Source organism: Dermochelys coriacea, chromosome 3, assembly GCF_009764565.3.
Source record: "Dermochelys coriacea isolate rDerCor1 chromosome 3, rDerCor1.pri.v4, whole genome shotgun sequence".
Lineage (NCBI taxonomy): Eukaryota > Metazoa > Chordata > Testudines > Dermochelyidae > Dermochelys > Dermochelys coriacea.
Genome location: NC_050070.1, coordinates 84,763,907 through 84,786,156, shown reverse-complemented (window position 1 = coordinate 84,786,156; position 22,250 = coordinate 84,763,907). Strand labels below are relative to the sequence as shown.

Sequence of the window (22,250 nt, the reverse complement as noted above, 5' to 3'; positions counted from 1 at the left end):
CTGTGGTTGAGTACATACGAGGCACCAGGATCCACTGACACTGCTAATACATACCTTCTGCCAAACCCAAATTGGTAGACTCAGAGTTGAAAGGCAAACAAAAGCCCATCTTCTCCGTTGCAGTATCGATGACCACAGAAATACGCAGCACTGAGATTCTTCCCGTGGCCTATTGTGCCACCACCTGCTCCAACAATGCAGAGCACCCAGGCAACAGCACTGACGTCCACAGCTGTAACAGGGCCATCAGCACTAAACATTTTGGCACCGAAACCATTGGCACCATGCCATTTCCTGCAACATAAGGACTTATTGGTATCATTGATGCCTGAATCCCTGCTCTTCAGCACAGACTTATCCCCAGTAAACTCAGATCCAGGCCAACCTCCTTCACCGCTGGCCCTCCATTTTCCAGTGGGGAGGAGGATAATGAGGAGAAGGGTGTTTTCTCATCACACTACTTCTCTCCTGTCCAGCCTACTCCTATATTAGGACCACTTGTACAGCTGACACCTCATCCCAATCCTGATACCCAGACCTGGTAGGGATGCCTCCACCTATGCTGTTCCCCACACAGTGGCCTTATTGGGACCCCTGGACTGCATACAGGAGGGAATATCCCAAGCCCCCAAGTCCCTACAGGGAAAGGATGAGATTTCCCCCATCATCCTCTATGGCTGCACCATCAGAGACCATTGAGGAGAGCTTTGAAGAACAAGAGAAAGCACTGGAACAGGACATGGCACCACCTGCCAATATTTCCTCCTCTTTCCCAGATGAGGCCTAATGCCTCCACCACCCACAGCTGTGGACAATTTCAAACATTTTCAAGAACTCTTCAGTAGAGTTGCAAACTGCCTAGAGAACACCCTACAGGAGGTCCCAGAGTCCCAACATAAGTTGCTGGACATTCTGCAAATTTTGTTGGCTTCAAAAATAGTGCTTCCAATAAGTGAGGTGCTCATGGAACCAGCCAAAACCATATGGCAGACTCTGGCAACAATACCACCCCCTGAAAGAGAGCTTATAAAAAGTATTATATCCCCTCAAAAGGGATGGACTCTTTATTTTCCCACCCAGCATGAATTCTCTAGTCGTCAATGCAGTCAACCAGCACTGTTGACAACATCAGTATAGATCCACCCCATATGAAAAGACTAGACCTTTTTGGTGGCAAGACCTATTCTTCAGCAACCCTGCAATTTCGAATTGCCAGTTATTCAGCACTGATGGCAAAATACAGCCATGTAAACTACTCCAAACTGGTGGAATTTATTAATGATATTTTGGAAGAGAAAAAGAACCGATTCAAATCCATCTTAACAAGGGGTCAGCTTCTGGCCAGAACCGCCCTACAGACATCCCTAGATGTGGCAGACACGGCAGCATGATCCATGGCCACTGCCATTATTCTGCACTGAGTGTCATGGCTTCATCTGTCCAGTTTCCACAGGGAAGTACAGTCCACAGTGGAGGACCTTCCCTTTGATGGCTAGAAACTGTTTGCTTCAAGATACACAAAGCCCTCCACACCCTGAAGGACTCTCAAGCAACTCTCCACATCTTGGGGATATACAAACCGCAACCAAAAGAAAACAGGGTAGATATTATCCCTACCAGCACACATGATCCATCCCATACACTCATTAACAGAGACACATCGACAGAGGCAGAGACCTTTGAGGCATCAACCACCTCCACCGCGATCATCTGCATCTCAGCTATCCTCTGCTAAACAACAATTTTGAGGATTTGGTCAAGAGTCCAAGTGACCTCCCCCACCCACCAGTACTGAGGCCATCATCAATCCCCTGTTTTGGCCAACATTTGATCCCTTTCTATTCGGTGTGGACTTCCATCACCACAGATAAATGGGTCCTAGAAATAATCCATACAGGCTATGCAATACCGTTCATCTCCATACCCCCTACCCACCCTCCCTCTCCATCTCTCTTCAGGGACCCTTCTCACGAACAATTTCTATGGCAGAAAGTAAACTATCTACTACATCTGGGCACCACAGAACCAGTACTGTCTCAATACAGAGGGAAGGGCTTTTATTCCTACTACTACTTAACCCAGAAAAAGAATGGAGGGTGGAGGCCTATTCTAGACCTGAGAAAACTCAACAGATTTGTAATGGTCCAATGGTTCTGGATGGTCACACTAGCAACAATAATACCAGCACTAGAACAAGGGAACTGTTTTTCAGCCCTCAACCTGCAAGATGTCTATTTTCACATAACCATACACCCTGCTCATAGGAGGTTTCTCAGATTTACTCTGGAAACAGAACATTACCAATACAAAGTTCTGCCTTTCAGTCTCTCAATTGCACTGCAAGTATTCTCCCAAATTCTAGCATGGTGGCAGTAAATCTCCACAAACAAGGTATAATAATATTCCCCTACCTGGATGATTGTCTATTAAAAGCTCCTACTTGGACAGACGCTGTTGACATTACTCACAGGACACTTGACCTCTTCCTGAGACTGGGTTTACAGATAAACATACAAAAATCAACTGTAAATCCCATACAGAAGTTAGACTTCATCGGGGCACATCTCAACTCTCTGGAAGCCAGACTGTCATTACCAACGAACAGGTTCATCACTCTAACCAACCAACTATTAAGACAGAAGGCAGCAACCACATTTGTGGTATGACATGCACATCTTCACATGTATTGTCTTCCGGGCTGGCTAAAAACCATCTATATGCCACAACTTCCACCATCTGTATACCACAACCTAAACAGATGCCTTGCAATACCTATCAAAATCAAAGACTCTCTACATTGGTGGATGCAATCCAACAACATGTGCATGGGAGTCCCTTTCACCCAGATTCCACCTTCAATGCTAATCACAGCTGATGCCTCCTTGATCATCTACAACACCATCACGATCCAAAGCAGGTGGTCTCCTTCTGTGACTGTTACACATAAACCTCTTAGAACTGCACACAGTTCGCAAGTGTACTTGCACTTCCCGGCACTGATCAGGAATGAGAATATATGGGTAATGATGGACAACATTGCCTGCATGTTTTATATAAACAGACAGAGAGGGGCACGTTCACATTCCCTATGCTCTGAAGCCATGAAACTATGGAACTGGTGTATCCAGCACAGTATCAACATCTCAGCCTTGTACCTCCCAGGTCATCAAAATACTACAGCAGAAATGCTGAGCAAAGAATTTTTCCAGGATCACAAATGGGACCTAAACAGCATGATTCTATAAAACATTCAGACATTGGGATCGCCCATTCATCGACTGCTTTGCAACATCTCAGACCTACAAATGTCCACAATCCTGCTCAAGAACAGATTTGGGGCCCCAATCCCTGGAGGATGCCTTCCTCCTCAAATGGGATGCACACCTGTTTATACGTGTTCCCCCCCCAATTCTCCTGTTATCGAGGGTGATACACAAAATATATACTAACAAGGTCAAAGGTATATTGATAGCCCCAACGTCGCCCAGGTAGACTTGGTATTCATGCCTATCGCGGATGGTGGTATGTGCACCATGCACTCTTCCACCTCGGCCAGACCTTCTATCACAGGATGCTAGACGGGTTTACCACCAGAACCTAGAATAACTTCATCTGAAAGCATGGCTCCTACATGGTTCCATCATGACAAACTAGCCTCTTCAGAACAGGTTAAGGACATATTACTAAATAGTAGGACAACCATGCATAATACTTGCCTTCACAAATGGAAGAGGCTCCACATATGGTGCCAGAACAAACAAACTAGTGTTGTTTCTACAACCTTACCCTTGGTATTGGACTATATCTTGCGACTAAAGACATCTGGGTTCTCCATTAGCTCAATCAAGGTACATAGAATCACAGGATTGGAAGGGACCTCGAGAAGTCATCTAGTCCAGTCCCCTGCATTCATGGCAGGACTATATTATTTAGACCATTCCTGACAGGTGTTTGTCTAACCTGCTCTTAAAAAACTCCAATGATGGAGGAGAGTCCACAATCTCCCTAGGCAATTTATTCCAGTACTTAACCACCCTGACAGTTAGGAAGTTTTTCTAATGTCCAACCTAGACCTCCCTTGCTGCAATTTAAGCCCATTGTTTCTAATCCTATCCTCAGAGGTTAAGAATAATAATTTTTCTGCCTCCTCCTTGTAACAACCTTTTATATACTTGAAAATTGTTATCATGGCCCCTTCAGTCTTCTCTTCTCCAGACTAAACAAACCCAATTTTTTCAATCTTCCCTCATAGATCATGTTTTCTAGACCTTGAATCATTTTTGTTGCTCTTCTCTGGACTTTCTCCAATTTGTCCACATCTTTCCTGAAATGTGGCGCCCAGAACTGGACACAATACTTCAGTTGAGGCCTAATCAGCGTGGAATAGAGCGGAAGAATTACTTCTCGTGTTACTTACATCACTCCTGCTAATACATCCCAGAATGATGTTCGCTTTTTTTGTAACAGTGTCACACTGTTGACTCGTATTTACCTTATGGTCCACTATGACTCCCAGATCCCTTTCCACAGTACTCCTCACTAGGCAGTCATTTCCCATTTTTTTTGTGTGCAACTGATTGTTCCTTTCTGTGTGGAGTATTTTTGCATTTGACCTTCTTGAATTTCATCCTATTTACTTCAGACGATTTCTCCAGTTTGTCCAGATCATTTTGAATTTTAATCCTATCCTCCAAAACACTTGCAACCCCTCCCAGGTTGGTATCATCCACAAACTTCTTAAGTGTACTCTCTATACCATTATCAAATCATTGATGAAGATATTGAACAGAACCGGACCCAGAACTGATCCCTGTCGGACCCCCTTTGTTATGCCCTTCCAGCATGACTGTGAACCACTGATAACTACTCTCTGGGCGTGGTTTTCCAAACAGTTTTGCACACACCTTATAGTAGCTCTATCTAGGTTGCATTTCCCTAGTTTGTTTATGAGAAGGTCATGTGAGACAGTATTCACCACAAGATCAATGGGACATGGATATTCATTCATCTGATCACCAAATGTTTCCTTAAGGGTATCAAGAATGTTTACCCTGAAGTGTGCATACCTATTCCACCTGGGGATTTGAAATTAGTTTTATGCTGCCTCACCGGACCACCATTTGATGTCTGATATATCTGTCGATAAAGGTGGCATTCTTAGTGACTATCATATCAACCCACTGAGTGGGTGAGTTAGGAGCCCTCATCGCACACCCACTTTACACCATCTTTTTCAAGAACAAGGTCACACTAAGACCCCACCCTAAATTTATACTTAAAGTATCTTCCTCCTTCCACATAAATCAACCAATCCATCTTCCCTCATTCTTCCCTAAACCTCATGGGAACACGCAGGACTCAGTATTACATACCCTAGATGTCAGGCATGCACTAGCATTCTACTTCAACAGAAATAAGCCTTTCAGAAAATCTCTGAGGCATTTCTTTTCCACTATGGAATGTTCTATAGGCTCCACTATCTTTACACAAAGATTACCTAAATGGATCTCTATACCATTATCAAATAATTGATGAAGATATTGAACAGAACTAGACCCAGTCACCAATCTACAAGCAGAGAACCTTGCACTAGTTTCTTTTTTGGGGGCCTAGTTTGGGGTTATTCTGTTTCTTGGTGCCGAGGAATGCTTTGGTCATTGTACATCAAATCCTGTCTCTCTTGCACTAGGACTAGGCCAATGGCCATGAGCGACCCACACTCAAGGTGCTTGTAGTGTTTACGGGAAGGTCATATTTGGGATAATTGTCATATCTTCAAAAACCTTAAGCATAAATCAAGGAAAGATAGGGAAGCCAGGCTAAAGTTTTTGCTCTTGGAAGCAGCTCTGAGGCCTCCATCAGAATCCAGCCATTCAGACTCTGCACCGAGTGCCTGGGGATCAGTTAGGAGTGCGCCTCCCATGTTGCCCAAGACCTGGCACCAATCACTATCTGCAGTGCCTAAAAAGAGGCATAAGACCTCTAAGCAGACCACAGAGAGAGGAAGCTTGCTAGCATCAAATCCTCTAGGCATAGGGGTAAGACTGGACTGCAGTCAAAACCCTAGCATTCCTCTTCTCTGGCACCGCAGAAACCAGCACTGTTTACGATGGCACTGAGGCAGGTACCATCAAGTCTGGGGCCTGAGGGTGTACTTTCCACATCTGCAGCATCGTACCATCCCGAGACCATCTTGGTACCAACCATGCTGTAGGTGTTTTCAGCAGTCAGAGATCAGCTGTGCCTCTTGGTACAGGTATATCTGGCTGTGCAGGAGACCATGCTCTCAGTACAAACAGACAGAGGGGTGCCATCAGCATCAGTGCAGCACTCAGTACCACAACCTCCATTACCTCAGACTTCATGCCCGTGGGTACCATCAAAAGGGAAGCCTGCAATGTTGGCTGCTCTATGTCCTTCTCTAACTTGGCATCAGCATCTGGCACTGTCAGGAGCAGCTCCCTCTTGATCAGCAGTGGGAGATTCATCCTCTTCTGAATTGTACATTGGCTCCTGTGTTTCCCAGCCTCAGAGTTGGTCTTACTACTCTCCAGGGCACTAGTAGGGCACTGCTAGGGACCCTCTAGCAGGAGTACGATCAAGTATGTGGCTAGAGGGTTATTGGGACCCACTGGTTCCCTGGTCTTTTTGAACCCATGGGGTTTCCCCTACATGAGGCACTCTTGCTTTGTGTCTTTGGAGAGGCGTGGATAGTCTACTCGCCAGGCCCAGTACAGAGCAGCAAGAGGCAGTTCAGGAGGACTCAGCTGGACAGCTAATGGAGGAGGAGCAGCCTCAGTCTGTGCTGGCCTCTTCCTCCTCCTATCAGGCAGCCTCTGAAGGGGCTATTTCACCACCCCCCATTTCCCCGATGATACTATATTCTGGCCCTGTCCAGAATATATTTCTGCCCACAGCAGACCTACCATTACTCTCCCCTGCTCCTCATCAGGACCTGCAGAGAAAGAAGAGTAGGGGTTATAGACATAGACCACCTCCTCCTTTTGGCTCTGCATCAATGCCAGTTCCATCTAGACACCCACAGAGTGCTAAACAGGCATTTTGATAGGGCACTAGAGGACACTATGCCAATTTTCAGGATGCCAGTTTCCATCTTCCCCATATTCGCAAGCCACTTTTCCCATTTCTTCAGTGCTTGGTCATTTATTCTCTTGGACCGCTGGGCATTAAGCACTGTGGAAGTGAGATATAACCTCCAATTTGTTTCTTTGCCTCCATCCCCATCCCTCTTTTAGAGACCATCTTCATGAGGATAGGATTTATAGGAGCAATGTTGGACTCTACTCAAACCAGAGCTTTCCTTCCAAATTTGAGGTTCCAGACAATTTAAATCTCATGTTGCAGATCTCAAGGTTCACCCAAACACAACAGCTTGAAATTTGTATGAGGCTTCATGCACATATGTATTCCAGCAGACCAGACTGCTTATTAGCTGAGCTGTCACCATCTGAACTCTGTCCTCAGTGTGTCATCTCAAGTATTGACTTCTCTAGATTGGTGGACAGACTCACTTAATGTTTGTATCGGCATTCTTTTTGTTTGCCCTCAACCTTTCCTGACCTTGGTGATAAACTCATCTGCCTTGGGATGGGGGGACGGGTGTTCATCTGGGTCCCCTCCAAACTTAGGGTTTGTGGTCCTCCAGAGATCTCTCTCTACATATAAACATCAGAGAACTAAGGGCTGTCTTTCTAGCCTGTCAGGCCTTCCTATCTCCTGTCAGTGGGAAAAGCCTATTTGTTCTCACAGACAACACTGTGGCAATGTTTAACCTGAAGCTTTACAATAAGCTTCTCTGCACAGGCATGGGCTTGCTGACGCTGGTTTACAGTCTCCAGTACAGAGTGCATAGGTACATGCACATACTGTGGTGAGACAGTACCTCTGCAGGTAAGTAATCCCTCCTTTATCTTACTGTACAGATAAGTAATCTCTCATTTCAGCCTCAGATATGGAAGGAGGATAAAATTTTCAAAAACACATAAATGGTTTAGGAACCTATTGACTTCCAATAAGACTTAGGCCCTAAGTGACTGGTATCTCTGAAAAAATTACCTGTAGTACTTGTTTCAGAGTAGCAGCCGTGTTAGTCTGTATTCGCAAAAAGAAAATGAGTACTTGTGGCACCTTAGAGACTAACAAATTGCTCAAATAAATTTGTTAGTCTCTAAGGTGCCACAAGTACTCCTTTTCTGTAGTACTTGTGGAGTTCTTCATCAACTCTTAAGTGAAGGAGTGACATTCAGTTCTGAACCAAACACGTCTAGACTTTTGAGGGAAAGAGAATAACCTCTACTATATAATCTTTTGCTGCAGCTGTGTTGGTCCCATGGACACACAAGGTGGGTGAGGCAATATCTGACCTGAAGAAAAGCTTTGTGTAAGTTTGGAAGCTTGGTCCCCCACCTTCTCTCTCTCTCTCTCCAACAGAAGTTGGGTCAAATAAAAGATGTTACCTCACCCAAGGTGTTTCTACTATATCAGACTTTTTTGAGGGAAAGGGAAAATGAAGTAGAAAATAAAATACTGTTATCTCACAAAATTTTCTTCCTCCCCACATCCATTAAGCATTTAAAATGAAATGAAGAGCAATTGCTTTGGGTATTATGAAGTAAAAATATTTGAATACTAAGGGTTATATTCTGGCTGCCTGTTTGTGGATGTGTGCTAGAGGACTGAGCTAGAGCATTGACTTTAATTGGGTCATGATTTCACTCATGGAGTCTCCTACCCCCTGTACACCCACAGAAGGCCAGAATATGAACCCTTGGATGTTATGCTGTTGGACTGTCAATATGCCCAGTGACAAGGGTGTGTGACCAGCCAGCTTGGGGTACAGCTAGGGTCCTGTTCCTTTAAATTCCTGCTATTGCCCAGGGGGATGGAGTTGTTTTTTGCACTTCTCTGTAGCAAATGCATGGAAAAGTATGTAGAATTTCTGTATACATACTGTGATGTTGCACTCCATTTCTTTATGGAAATATGCTTGTTATGTATATGACATAAGTGAGATGTACTTTACGCAAGATAGGTCTTGTAAGATATCATTGGAAAGGTTATAATTTACTGAAAGTGATTATCCCACCAGATGACAGGCCATCAAATTTGAGCCATCAGAAAGGAACAACACAACCATGAAGATACTAATCTCTCTCCCTCCTGGGAGGCATCCAGGGATGTAACTGTGACACTACTAGGTCAGGTGGTCTTGTCACCTGATACTAAACATTACCTGGGACTCCTTCCAGTGGAAAGTTACAAGGGAAGGGGTTCCAATTTGGGAAACAAAGGATTCCCACCTTATATAAATCCTATTTAAGGGTGAGGAGGAAGGCAAACGGGCAACCCTTCACACATACATACATACATTCTTCATGCATTTAAGGGCAGCGATGATGGCATTTGCCTTTGAACCAGACTAGATGGAGGCTTGTTCAACATCACAAGGTTTAGAGCGAAAACCAAGGTGAAAGAGCTGGTTCTGAGAGATTTCCTGTTTGTGGATGATGCAGCCTTTGTTGCTGATAGTGATTCTTCCCTGTAAAATCTCTTGGATAGATTTTCTGCATCATGCAAGAGTTTCGGGTTGACAATTAGTTTCAAGAAGGCTGTGATCATGTACCAAGGGGTGGAAGAACCAGTGCCTGACATCATTCTGGAGGGTAAATCTCTTGGCATTGTTGACAGCTTTTGTTACTTGGGTTCTACAATCAGCAGGAATCTTTACCTTCAGACTGAACTGATTAATAGAATTGGACAAGTAGCTACAAATTTCGGGCTAATACAGAAACATGCATGGAATAACAGCAAACTATCGACTAAGGTGAAGATGCAAATCTATGAAATTTGTGTGCTGTCATCCCTACTATATGGTTCAGAAGCATGGACTATGTATGCTAGGCACATCAGGAGACTGAATAGCTTCCACATGAGATGCCTGCAGAAGATCCTGAAAATAAAGTAGGAAGACAATAAACCCAACACAGAGGTACTGGAGCATGCAGGACTGACACTTAGAAATCACTCTCAAAAGAGGAGGTTGTGATGGCTCAGTGATGTCAGGAGAATGGGAGGAGGCCATATCCCTAAGGATATTTTGTACAGCGAGATTTGGGGTGGCTCTAGAAAGTGGGCTCACCCTTTATGGTGGGGTCATGATGTGCAAAAATTATTATATGAATATGTTCAACATCAGTATAGAAAGCTTGGAGGAGTGCGCAGAATCCCATTCATTAAGAGAGAATATCTGGCACTGGGTGAAGCTCAGCATGAAGTGGCTTTGATCCCAAAGATGGAAGAAAAGCAAGGAAGAAGAAAACAGCATGCTATAATCTTGGACTCTAACTCAGATAACACAAGGATCTATGAAATTTGTAACAAGCTGTGCCACTCTCGAATTGGGCTCATCAGCCATATGCAGATTTATCAGGCACCTGATTAGACCTTACACATATACCATGATCCAGTTTGGGTCAATGGTTGCCAAGACCAAGACATACATACGTGCTCTCAAATTTGAGGCACTCTGCCTATATTTCACCTGCACAGATAAAATACACACACAGTTAGAATGATTGGCCATTGTAGCTATTCTCCCACCATGCCCTTGACATGCCTATATCTGCAAAAGTGTGTGTGTTCTGAAGACTCTCATAAACATCAAAATTCTAGGGACAGATGGGAGCATACAGATACTCAAAGAGACTATGGAAGCATGCTAGACATGAGCTACTGCCACCTGCAGGATTTCTCTAGGAGTACAAGAGCTGCTCTTTGGGAAATTCTGAAATGTAGGGAGATCTTCAGGTCTCATGCAAATTCTTCAGTATCCTGTTTGCAGAAGTAGGTCCTCATCCAACATCTGGGCACTCTCCTCACTTCTGGTTCCTATTGATTAATTGGGTAACAGTGTGCATGTCTCCCAGAGCAATGCATTATGGTGGTGTCACCCATGCTGGTTCATGTGAACAAAAAGTACCAAGATGTGTCGTCAACTACCTTCATCTGCATAGGAATTAGCATTTGAAAACAAGTTATTTTCAAATTTGATCTGTAATTCTCTAGTTTTACAAGATTTCACTTTGAGATTTCTAAGTTGTTGTTAATAATATAAGTAAGGGGGGAAACCGTGTGTTTGTTCTTTTAAGTTGACAGTGGCTCTCCAATGCTTGTTTCTGTACTTTTGAATGTATGTATAGTAATGCATAATTTATGTAATTACTGTGGCACATTCTTATTTTTGTTATTGTTGTTGTTATTATTATTTTATTATTTTTATTTATTTATTTATGACCAAATCACTTCTGAGGACATAACAGATCACCTCTAAATTGATTTGTAGGAATAAACACCTGCATTAGATTTGGGTGAACTATGTTTTTAAATTGAGTTGGGATATTAGCATGAGCAATAGTCCCCAAGCATGGAACCAAAAAGAATGAAATCATGAAAAAGAAGACTTGGGATAGAGTTGTTTTTTGCACCTCTCTGTAGCAAATGCAGGGAATACTATGTAGAATTTCTACATACATACTGTGATGTTACACGCCATATTCTTTATGGAAATATGCTTATGTAGTAGATACGACATAACTGAGATGTACTTTATGCAAGATGGGTCTTGCATAAAGTTGTGTTAAATTTGTGGTGACCCTTCAAAATACTAGCATTATTTAAGCTTTGGGCTAAAGTAATAGAAATAAAACATGGTTAGCTAGGTACCAGGTGCAGTAAATTACTGCTATATAAGAAACTCCTTCATCTGGCCACAGGTATGTTCTGAGAATTGGTAATGACATTACTTGTTTGTTGAAGGGTATAAAAAGGTAAACTCTTACAGGTTTCATTGCTAATACCAGCCTGATCAAATCGGAGCCGACCAATAAGTAGTCTAGGCACCCCGGGTTAGCCTGTTTGTACATATCTTGATCAAATGCTTATAAATGTTCTGTTACTGTTTGGATGTAGGTTTCAGAGTAGCAGCCGTGTTAGTCTGTATTCGCAAAAAGAAAAGGAGTACTTGTGGCACCTTATAGACTAACAAATTTATTAGAGCATAAGCTTTCGTGAGCTACAGCTCACTTCATCGGATGCATTTGGTGGAAAAAACAGAGGAGAGATTTATATACACACACACACACAGAGAACATGAAACAATGGGTTTATCATACACACTGTAAGGAGAGTGATCACTTAAAATAAGCCATCACCAACAGCAGGGGGGGAAAGGAGGAAAACCTTTCATGGTGACAAGCAGGTAGGCTAATTCCAGCAGTTAACAAGAATATCAGAGGAACAGTGGGGGGTGGGGTGGGAGGGAGAAATACCATGGGGAAATAGTTTTACTTTGTGTAATGACTCATCCATTCCCAGTCTCTATTCAAGCCTAAGTTAATTGTATCCAGTTTGCAAATTAATTCCAATTCAACAGTCTCTCCTTGGAGTCTGTTTTTGAAGCTTTTTTGTTGAAGTATAGCCACTCTTAGGTCTGTGATCGAGTGACCAGAGAGATTGAAGTGTTCTCCAACTGGTTTTTGAATTTTATAATTCTTGACGTCTGATTTGTGTCCATTCATTCTTTTACGTAGAGACTGTCCAGTTTGGCCAATGTACATGGCAGAGGGGCATTGCTGGCACATGATGGCATATATCACATTGGTAGATGCGCAGGTGAACGAGCCTCTGATATTGTGGCTGATGTGATTAGGCCCTATGATGGTATCCCCTGAATAGATATGTGGACAGAGTTGGCAACGGGCTTTGTTGCAAGGATAGGTTCCTGGGTTAGTGGTTCTGTTGTGTGGTGTGTGGTTGCTGGTGAGTATTTGCTTCAGATTGGGGGGCTGTCTGTAAGCAAGGACTGGTCTGTCTCCCAAGATCTGAGAGGGTGATGGCTCGTCCTTCAGGATAGGTTGTAGATCCTTGATGATGCGTTGGAGAGGTTTTAGTTGGGGGCTGAAGGTGATGGCTAGTGGCGTTCTGTTGTTTTCTATGTTGGGCCTGTCCTGTAGTAGGTGACTTCTGGGTACTCTTGCCCCTCTGCCATGTACATTGGCCAAACTGGACAGTCTCTACGTAAAAGAATGAATGGACACAAATCAGACGTCAAGAATTATAAAATTCAAAAACCAGTTGGAGAACACTTCAATCTCTCTGGTCACTCGATCACAGACCTAAGAGTGGCTATACTTCAACAAAAAAGCTTCAAAAACAGACTCCAAGGAGAGACTGCTGAATTGGAATTAATTTGCAAACTGGATACAATTAACTTAGGCTTGAATAGAGACTGGGAATGGATGAGTCATTACACAAAGTAAAACTATTTCCCCATGGTATTTCTCCCTCCCACCCCACCCCCCACTGTTCCTCTGATATTCTTGTTAACTGCTGGAATTAGCCTACCTGCTTGTCACCATGAAAGGTTTTCCTCCTTTCCCCCCCCTGCTGTTGGTGATGGCTTATCTTAAGTGATCACTCTCCTTACAGTGTGTATGATAAACCCATTGTTTCATGTTCTCTGTGTGTGTGTATATAAATCTCTCCTCTGTTTTTTCCACCAAATGCATCCGATGAAGTGAGCTGTAGCTCACAAAAGCTTATGCTCTAATAAATTTGTTAGTCTCTAAGGTGCCACAAGTACTTCTTTTCTGTTTGGATGTAGTAAATTGGTTATCATTTAGGCTTCTTAGTCATGTTTAGAGCAATTGTATAAATACTATTCAGCCTTTGGATTTAATAAAGGAATTTATAGTTAAATTAGTGTTGTGGTAATACCGTGCATAAATAATAATAATTTCAACAAGATCCCAATACATTTATGGTAATGAATAATTGGTAAGATCAGTTCCTTTCTCTTAGAGGAAGCATAGTTTAGTGTTTGAAGCACATGGTTGAAGCACAAAAGAGATGGATTTTGTATTCCAGCTGTGCCACAGACTTAGTTTGTGATCTTGGGTGTGTCACTTAGGTTCCAATTCTCTGGACAAATAGAATGTGATTTCAAAGGCGTTGAGCACCCAGAGTTCCCTCTGATTTTAACTGGAGTATGTATGTGCTCACCATCTCTGAAAATCAGGCCTTAGATATTCAGAATTGCGCACCCAAAAACTGAGACATCCAAATAAAAAATGTGGACGTTAACTTCTGTGTGTACCACAGTTGCATAGGTAATAATAGTTCTCGAAATATTCCAGTCCTAATCTTTTTGAGAATTACTGGGTTAGGTACTTTAGAATCTTTTCCTCAGCACTTTGCTTCAGGCTGAGTGTTTGCAGTGCTTCAGAACCTGTCATTTGGTTCTTTGATGCTATGCTTCAGCACGTTCGTGCCTATATTAAGGTGCTTTCTTATTTTTGTTTGCAAAATCACTGTTGTCTCTGCAGCTCTGTACTTCAGATCTTTGAAGATTTTGGTTTTGAAATATCTTTGTTGTCTTTCAAGGTATCATCCATCTCCTCAACCCTTCTACTCACAGGAGTGTTAGGAAGCTTAATTCATTAATGTCTGTAAATCATTTTAAGACCCTCACCTGGAAGGTGCAGGAGAAATAGAAGTTAGTAGTAGTAGCTGAATTAATTGTATTTGTGCTTATAGAATCAGGAGACAACCCTCCACTTGAAACAGAAGTAATACCTCAGGTACAACCTGATCACACCAAAGGGGTTGTGGAAGCTAAACCTGAACCAGGTTAGACATGAAATCTTTCCTGTTTTCTCTTTCAAGCAAATATAGTCCAGCTTTCTTTTCTTTGTATAATATGTTCCTTCCAACACTGGTATATTCTATTTGATGCATGACAATTTCCTTAAGCTGCCAAAAATTGTTTGTAGATGAATGCATCAGGCTTTTTAATTACATGTACATTTTTTTGTTTTGCAGAAATGTAATGAAAAGGTCATGGTCTCAAATTTGTATGCTAGGTCAGTAAATAACCACATGCAAATTTAATTAATTGGACCTCTTTCTGTCTCCTTGTCTATTTTGAAAAGTATCAATATACAGCAACCCAATGTAATGAACTTGCACTGCAAAATGTGCTCCTAGGACAACAATAAAAGAAATTTGTGCTTGGAGTAAATCACATAAAGAGGCAGAATATGTCAAAACTGCCACATAGGTTTAAGGGAAGTTAAAATTATTTTATAAAGTATGATAGGATAACTTTTAAAATGCAAAATCTTTAAAGATGCATTTTCCAGTCAAAATCATTTTGATTTGTTCAGAAATCATGTTACCTGAGTTTCCAGAGGATGGTTTCCCAGATGTACCAGAAATTGAGCCGTTTAAAGAGAAGATTAAGCTATTCATGCACAACTGGCAAATACTAGAGCCAGGAATCAATGATTCATCTTTAATTCAGATTGCTGATTTAGAGATTGCTGGGCAAACTCCAGAAACACTGCTTAATCAAATTGTCCTGGTGATGGAAAGTAAGTAATGCTGTTTATAAGTTTCACATTTGACCGGCATAGAGAGGAATTTGTAGTGTGAAAATGAGAGGGATTGTTGTTTTTTTTACTTAGTCCTAAATCTGTGGTGTGGAGTGGAAGGAGGGGCTTATTGTATTCAATGGAGGAACTGGGAATTAGAAGCAGGACCGGCTCTAAGCGCCAGCAAAGCAAGCACATGCTTGAGATGGCACAATTCCAGGGGTAGCATTCTGGCCATCCTTTTTTTTTTTTTTTTTTTTTTTTTTTTTTTTTTTTTGCTTGGAGTTGCGCTCTCGGACCTTGGGGTGGCAAATTTTTTGCTTGGAGCGGCAAAAAACCTAGAGCTGGCCCTGATTAGAAGGGGGATAGCAAGCAGGTTAAGCATCAAGACACATGGGAAGAGATGAATAATTTCTATAAAAGAAATCATGAAAATATGTACATAACAGCTCTTAAACATTTTTCTTTTACATCCATCCCTTTCCCACCATTTTTGCTTTGGCTATTTATGCCAGAATACCTGTAACAGGACATGCACAGCTGTCCTGTGTGTGCACACATCTTGTGTGACATGCCTCATATAAGGTCCACTTGTGTGTAAATTCTATTAAAGTCAATGGGACTCTGAATGAATGTAAGGGTCCATCCATCTGCAGTAAACATTTAGTAACAGGACCATTTCTTCCCTGTGTGCACTGAGGTATCTATCACATTTTTGAGTGCTAGATGAATAATAATAATAATTAATTAATAATAATAATAAACCTCTGCTACAAATCTGGTTCAAGTGTTTGATTAACCCACATCAATTACAAATTCATTTATTCTGTCAGATAAAATTTGACTGATCCTTGTTCTGAGGGATTTCGCCAAAATTAAACATAAAAATATTACAAACAGTAATGCAGTTCTCTTCAGTTTTACTTCTAATCTCTGTGTAATAGCAAGTTCCTGTTAAAAATACTATTGCATCTTTATTTACAATACAAACAAGGGGACATTCATTTTGTCAAGAAAACAATATGTGCTCTGAGTAGGAGATGTGTTATGTACACTTCAAGGATTAAAAAAATGGAAAAACATACCTGGCACAATTTATTTGTGGTCTTGCATGTTTTGTATATTTTCAGGGGGCAGAAATAAAAATGTAAGCATGACTTGAACACTTTTTGACAATAATTGAAATGAAAAAATGCTAACTTTTTTTAGAACCTTTTAAATATTATGGCTGGGAAATATCTGCAGAAGATCTAGATGAAGAAGCAGATGACTTGCAGGCAGAAGGGGAGGCTGATGAAGAATTAGAAGAGGAAGAGCAAGAAGAAAATGATGAAGAAGTGAGCAATACTGGCTTTGTTAGTTTATCATTTTACTCTGACTCATTTTTGGTTTGAGTTTAACCTCAGACAAAGCAGATTTATTAAGCTGTGTGCCTAAATATTTTTGATCCAAATTCAACATCCGACAAAAATGTCCATAGAATGTGTACACTCATAAATTGCTAAAGCAATTTCATTGTACTCCTGAATTCTGCTGGCAATGGTGTTGTTCCACCAAGCAGAGAGCACAAATATTCTGTGCTTGTAAGGAGAGTGTGCATAGCCAGTATCCCCAGATGATGCGGGGAGGGGTGTATATCAGCATGCAGATCCACCATGTGGCCTAATTTCTGAATGACTTTCTGTAACTGCTTTTGTGATGGACCTATATATTTTGGATAAGCTAGAAGTTGTGGGAAATTCTGCCTTCTGTCTGATCAGCTCTTGAAGACATGAAATGCTATGTGAGTGCTAAGTATAAGTATCATTCCTTTTCCCTGTATTATTCCAATATATAGCACAGTCATATTCTGCTAATTATATAGGGGAGTGCCTGCCTTACTATTTGTTTGTTTTCAGAACCACCAACTATTTTATAAGATATTTTGGCAGTATTATTAAGGGCCACATTTAAAGTAGTTTATTTTTGTTGTCTCTTTTGGCCTAAGAGGTTAGCCAGTTTTCAGAGCCTTGCCATTTTTGATTGTTAGGAGGAGAAACTGATGGTATAAGTCAGGTATTTCTTTGGTGCAATCCTGTTTATTTACAGAGAATGTATAGAAAGTCCTGTTTCCCTGAACACAATAGAAACAACAACTGGCAAATTTCCTTGCTCACAATTTTTAGGCCTGCCTTCCCGAGTAGTCCACTGCCCCACAGAGCATTGTGTCTCAGCTCCCTCTGAAGGCTGTGCTCACAATTGCTTCTCTCACTGTCTGTACTTCTTCTCTGAAACACACCTAGCTTGCAAAAACAATACCCGAGTCTCTACGTTTGCAACCAGTCCCAGGGAAACCCCTCAGAGCATATAGTTTCTCTGCTCGGGCTTTGCCATGTGGCCTAGTGTCTTGTGCAGTAACCTCCTAGTTTCTATCTGTCACCGCATAAAGGGGATTTAATTGCTCCTTCTTTCCATTTAGCCTGATAAAAGGGTGCATAGCATACCCATAAGATTTAACTAAGTTTGACTGTCTATAGGTAAAAGACCTGCTTCATTAATACCTTCCAGCATAACATTACCTTGCCCTCACAAATTAGTACATGTAAATATTACATGTGCATTCACATAGTTACTCATAATTCCACGTATATTCAAGTAGATAAGCAATTATCTGAATTGAGTATAAATATTGTATTTTCAAATTGGTACATATGCAAAATTTGCGCACACAAATTTGGAGATTGTCTGGGAGCTAGTTTGTAAATTTAGCAGTAAGTATTTAGAGTACTCTGTAGTCAAACATTTGTAATTAGGAATGAGTGTAAGATGTAAAGTTTGAATAGGGTCTGGATTTCAAATGCCCTAGAGTTCAAGGGAGTGTTTACATCTGGAGCTTTTCTTTATCACTGTCTCTGAAAGTAATGTACTGTAATGCACTTGAAATGGGAAGTATGTGTACAGAATATTTTATATATAATGTTTTTCTACTTGATCCAAAGACGACTTAACAATTTTCTCTAAAACCATTGTGTATTTTCAGGATGAAGATAAAATTAATGAAAAGAAGAGACATATGGGAGACACCAAACACTTTTGTCCAGTGAGTCTGAAGGAGAACTTTGTCCTTTTCCCAGGGATTGCTGAACATGGAGCTATATATAGAGAAAAATTTTACTATTTTTCAAGTCCTGCATCCAGAGAAAAGTTTTTGGAGAACCCTGAGGAGTATGTGGCTCACAAGGAACCATTACAAGTGAGAAAATGTTAAAACTATTTAAAATAGATTGTTAATAAGAGGTTAATATTACACATAATTTTCCATCCTTCATTACAATTATTTTTGTTGTTGTTTCTGTGTTGCTGCAAGTGTACTAGGCACTTCACAGAAACAAGAAAGATGTGCCCCCTCCCCAATGAGTTTACAATCTAAATGTAGGCCCAACACAGTAAATAAAGGTTATGAACAAAGGAGGTGTCATAAATATAAAGGGAAGGGTAATCACCTTTCTGTATACAGTGCTATAAAATCCCTCCTAGCCAGAAGCAACATCCTGTTACCTATAAAGGATTAAGAAGCTTAGCTAACCTGGTTGGCACCTGACCCAAAGGACCAATAAGGGGACAAGATACTTTCAAATCTTGGGGGGAGGGAGGAAGGCTTTTGTGTGTGCTCTTTGTTTCTGTCGTGGTTCTCTCTTGGGACTGAGAGAAGCCAGACAGAAATCCATCTTCTCCAACCTATCCTAATCCAAGTCTCCAATATTGCAACCAGTATAGGTAAACCAGGCAAGGCAGATTGGTTTATCTTTTGTTTTATGTGAATTTTCCCTTTGTTAAGAGGGAGGTTTATTCCTATTTTCTGTAACTTTAAGGTTTTGCCCAGAGGGGGATCCTCTGTATTTTGAATCTGAATACCCTGTAAAGTATTTTTCCATCCTGATTTTACAGAGATGATTTTTACCTTTCTTTTTTTTTTTAAATAAAATCCTTCTTTTAAGAACCTGACTGATTTTTCCATAGTTCCAGGATCCAGGGGTTTGGGTCTTTGATGATTTTGTAACAAATTGGTTAGAATATTATTCTCAAGCCTCCCCACGAAAGGGGGGGTGTTGGGCTTGGGGGGATATTTTGGGAGAAGACGTCTCCAAGTGGTCTCTTTCCCTGTTCTTTGTTTAAAACGCTTGGTGGTGGCAGCATACTGTTCAAGGACAAGGCAAAGTTTGTACCTTGGGGAAGTTTTTAACCTAAGCTGGTAAAATTAAGCTTGGGGGTCTTTCATGCATGTTCCCACATCTGTACTCTAGAGTTCAGAGTGGGGAAGAAACCATGACAGGGGGAAAGGGAAGGTGTCATGGAGTCCCTGGGCAATGCTCTGGAACTGCTCCCTATGAAGCCAGTCAGGACTCTGGGGAAGTCTCCTTTTTGTGAGCAGACTGTCTTCAGGACACACAGTTCACACAGCTTCCACCTTCCTGGGTCTGACCTTGGAGCATTCAGCATCCTCTCCCCTCTGTGCGCTTCCCACAGCGAGTCCGCCCAGGTGGGGTCCTGGGGAAGCCAGAGGGTCCTGCCCCCCCCAAACTCTGCAGTCAGATGGGACTCTCAGCCAATCAGTAAAACAGAGGTTTATTAGACGACAGGAACATGGTCTAAAACAGAGGTTGTAGGTACAGAGAACAGGACCCCTCAGCTGGGTCCATTTTGGGGGGCAATGAGCCAGACAATCACGTCTGCACTTCACTCCACATTCCCAGCCAGCCCAGACTGAAACTCTCTCCAGCCCCTCCTCCTCTGGGCTTTGTCCCTTTCCTGGGCCAGGAGGTCACCTAATTCCTTTGTTCTCCAACACCTTTAGCTCTCACCTTGCAGGGGGGAAGGGCAGACCAGCAGTTGCCAGGAAACAGTGTGTTGGCCATTCTCTGTATCCAGACCCCTGCATGCACCTGCCCTGTAGGGCTCTGCAACGATCATACACCCTTATCCCACCACCTAGATACTTAAGAACTGCATGGGGGAAACTGAGGCACCCCCACAATATTCAGAGGAAACATTAAGGACAGTCCCGCTTCGTCACAGAAGGGTAGGGCAAAGATTTACAATAATATTACATGCTTACTCAGTAAGACATATACACATTTTGATGGCTCTGTTAAAATAGTTTTTTGTTCATTAATTATTGTTATTAAATCACTTCTCATAAGTGAAATAAGGGTCAGAGGAGGATGGGAGTGGGTGGAAGGTTGAAATAAGAAGAATAAAAAGGGTGAAATAGAGGGGCAGAAGGGAAAGGGGTTAATGTACTGTTTTTATCTACTGTATATGTAATTCACTAGTTTTAAACATTGAAATGCAAAATGCATGTGTGCTTATGCTGCTTTTGAGGGTACTTTTTTTATATTAGAGGCCCTGAAATTTAGGATTAATTCAACAAGGTGTATACAACCATAACTTAAGTGCACCCTAGTGTAGAAATTGTTATAAAAGTATTCTTAATTCTTTCTGACAGGCTCCTCCCTTAAGAGTGTGCCTGCTGGGCACACGTGGAGCAGGTAAAACTATCTGTGGCCGATGGCTAGCTGACAAATTAGGAATTTTCCATATTCAGTTTGAAGAACATCTACAGGAAATGATCATGCCCAAAACTGGAAAGAGAGTTGGACTTGAATTTGACGAGGAACCTGAGGAAGATCAGCTTGACATGGAAACTCTCTTTCAGGAATTGGGAAACACCTCTCAGACCAATACAGAAACTGAAAGTGAAAGTGCACATGAAAATGAAAATAACAAAAATAAAGAGGTATTAATAGTAATTAGTAGTATCTTTTTTTAGAAGCCAAATACTCGGTATTGCCAATCCCAAGAACTACAATCCATTTCCTATTACTGTCTTGACTCCCTCCCCTCCTAATTTATTTCCTTGGATAAAATAGTTCGAGAACCATTGATTAATGCATCATGATTCACACTTGCACAGAGAACTTTTAGGACTGATGTGTTACAGATGTACATAGTAAACAACTTTACGTTAACTTCTGCTTTCTGAATTTAGCTGAACAGGGTGCAGAGGAATGCATCAGGAGAAGGGGTCTTAGCCAAAAATTTTCAGTTTTTAAAACTAATTAATTTTAGCTATGGGCAGCTAACTAGTAACCAAAATCCTTAGGAAGCACAGTGTAATGTGACTTCCCTTCATTAAATATTTCAAAATAAAGTTAAACGTTGAAAGTATTTGTAATATTCCAAAAATGATCCTATAATGAGTGTTTCCATGCAAATACTTCAATCATTCAAATAAACCAGGAGTGGCCAACCTGAGCCTGAGAAGGAGCCAGAATTTACCAATGTACATTGCCAAAGAGCCATGGTAATACATCAGCAGCCCCCCATCAGCTGCCCCCGCTCCCAGCGCCTCCCAGCCACTGGCAGCCCCGCTGATCAGCGCCTCTCCCTCCCTCCAGATCAGCTGATTTTGTGGCGTGCAGGAGGCTCTGGGGGGGAGGGAGAGGAGTGAGGGCATGGCAGGCTCAGGGGAGGGCACAGGAAGGGGTGGAGTGGGGGAGGGCCTGTGGCAGAACCAGATGTTGAGAAGTGAGTACCTCTTGCACATTGGAAAGTTGGCACCTGTAGCTCCAGCCCTGGAGTCAGTGCCTATACAAGGAGCCACATATTAACTTCTGAAGATCTGCATATGGCTCCAGAGCCACAGGTTGGCCACCCCTGATATAAACAATGTCACAGTAAAAACAATAGGGGGTTGGTTTAGCTTTTTGAAAGAAGCAACACTTCCCTGATCTTCCCCCCACCCCCACTCTAAATTCTCTG

The 22,250-nt window shown here is 41.9% G+C and overlaps 1 protein-coding gene across 2 annotated transcripts in view; it reads left to right on the top strand.

The window, feature by feature from the left end:
* AK9 (adenylate kinase 9) overlaps positions 1-22,250 on the top strand; it is a 217,787-nt gene that overhangs the window by 95,984 nt on the left and 99,553 nt on the right. The window contains exons 21-25 of one of the 2 annotated variants that reach the window (XM_038394087.2): positions 14,614-14,706; positions 15,243-15,449; positions 16,659-16,783; positions 18,469-18,681; positions 20,935-21,225. In XM_038394087.2, the coding sequence (XP_038250015.1) occupies positions 14,614-14,706; positions 15,243-15,449; positions 16,659-16,783; positions 18,469-18,681; positions 20,935-21,225 (929 nt within the window). Of the gene's footprint in view, positions 1-14,613; positions 14,707-15,242; positions 15,450-16,658; positions 16,787-18,468; positions 18,682-20,934; positions 21,226-22,250 lie in introns of both variants that reach the window. The other variant, XM_043510793.1, reaches the window with a different exon arrangement.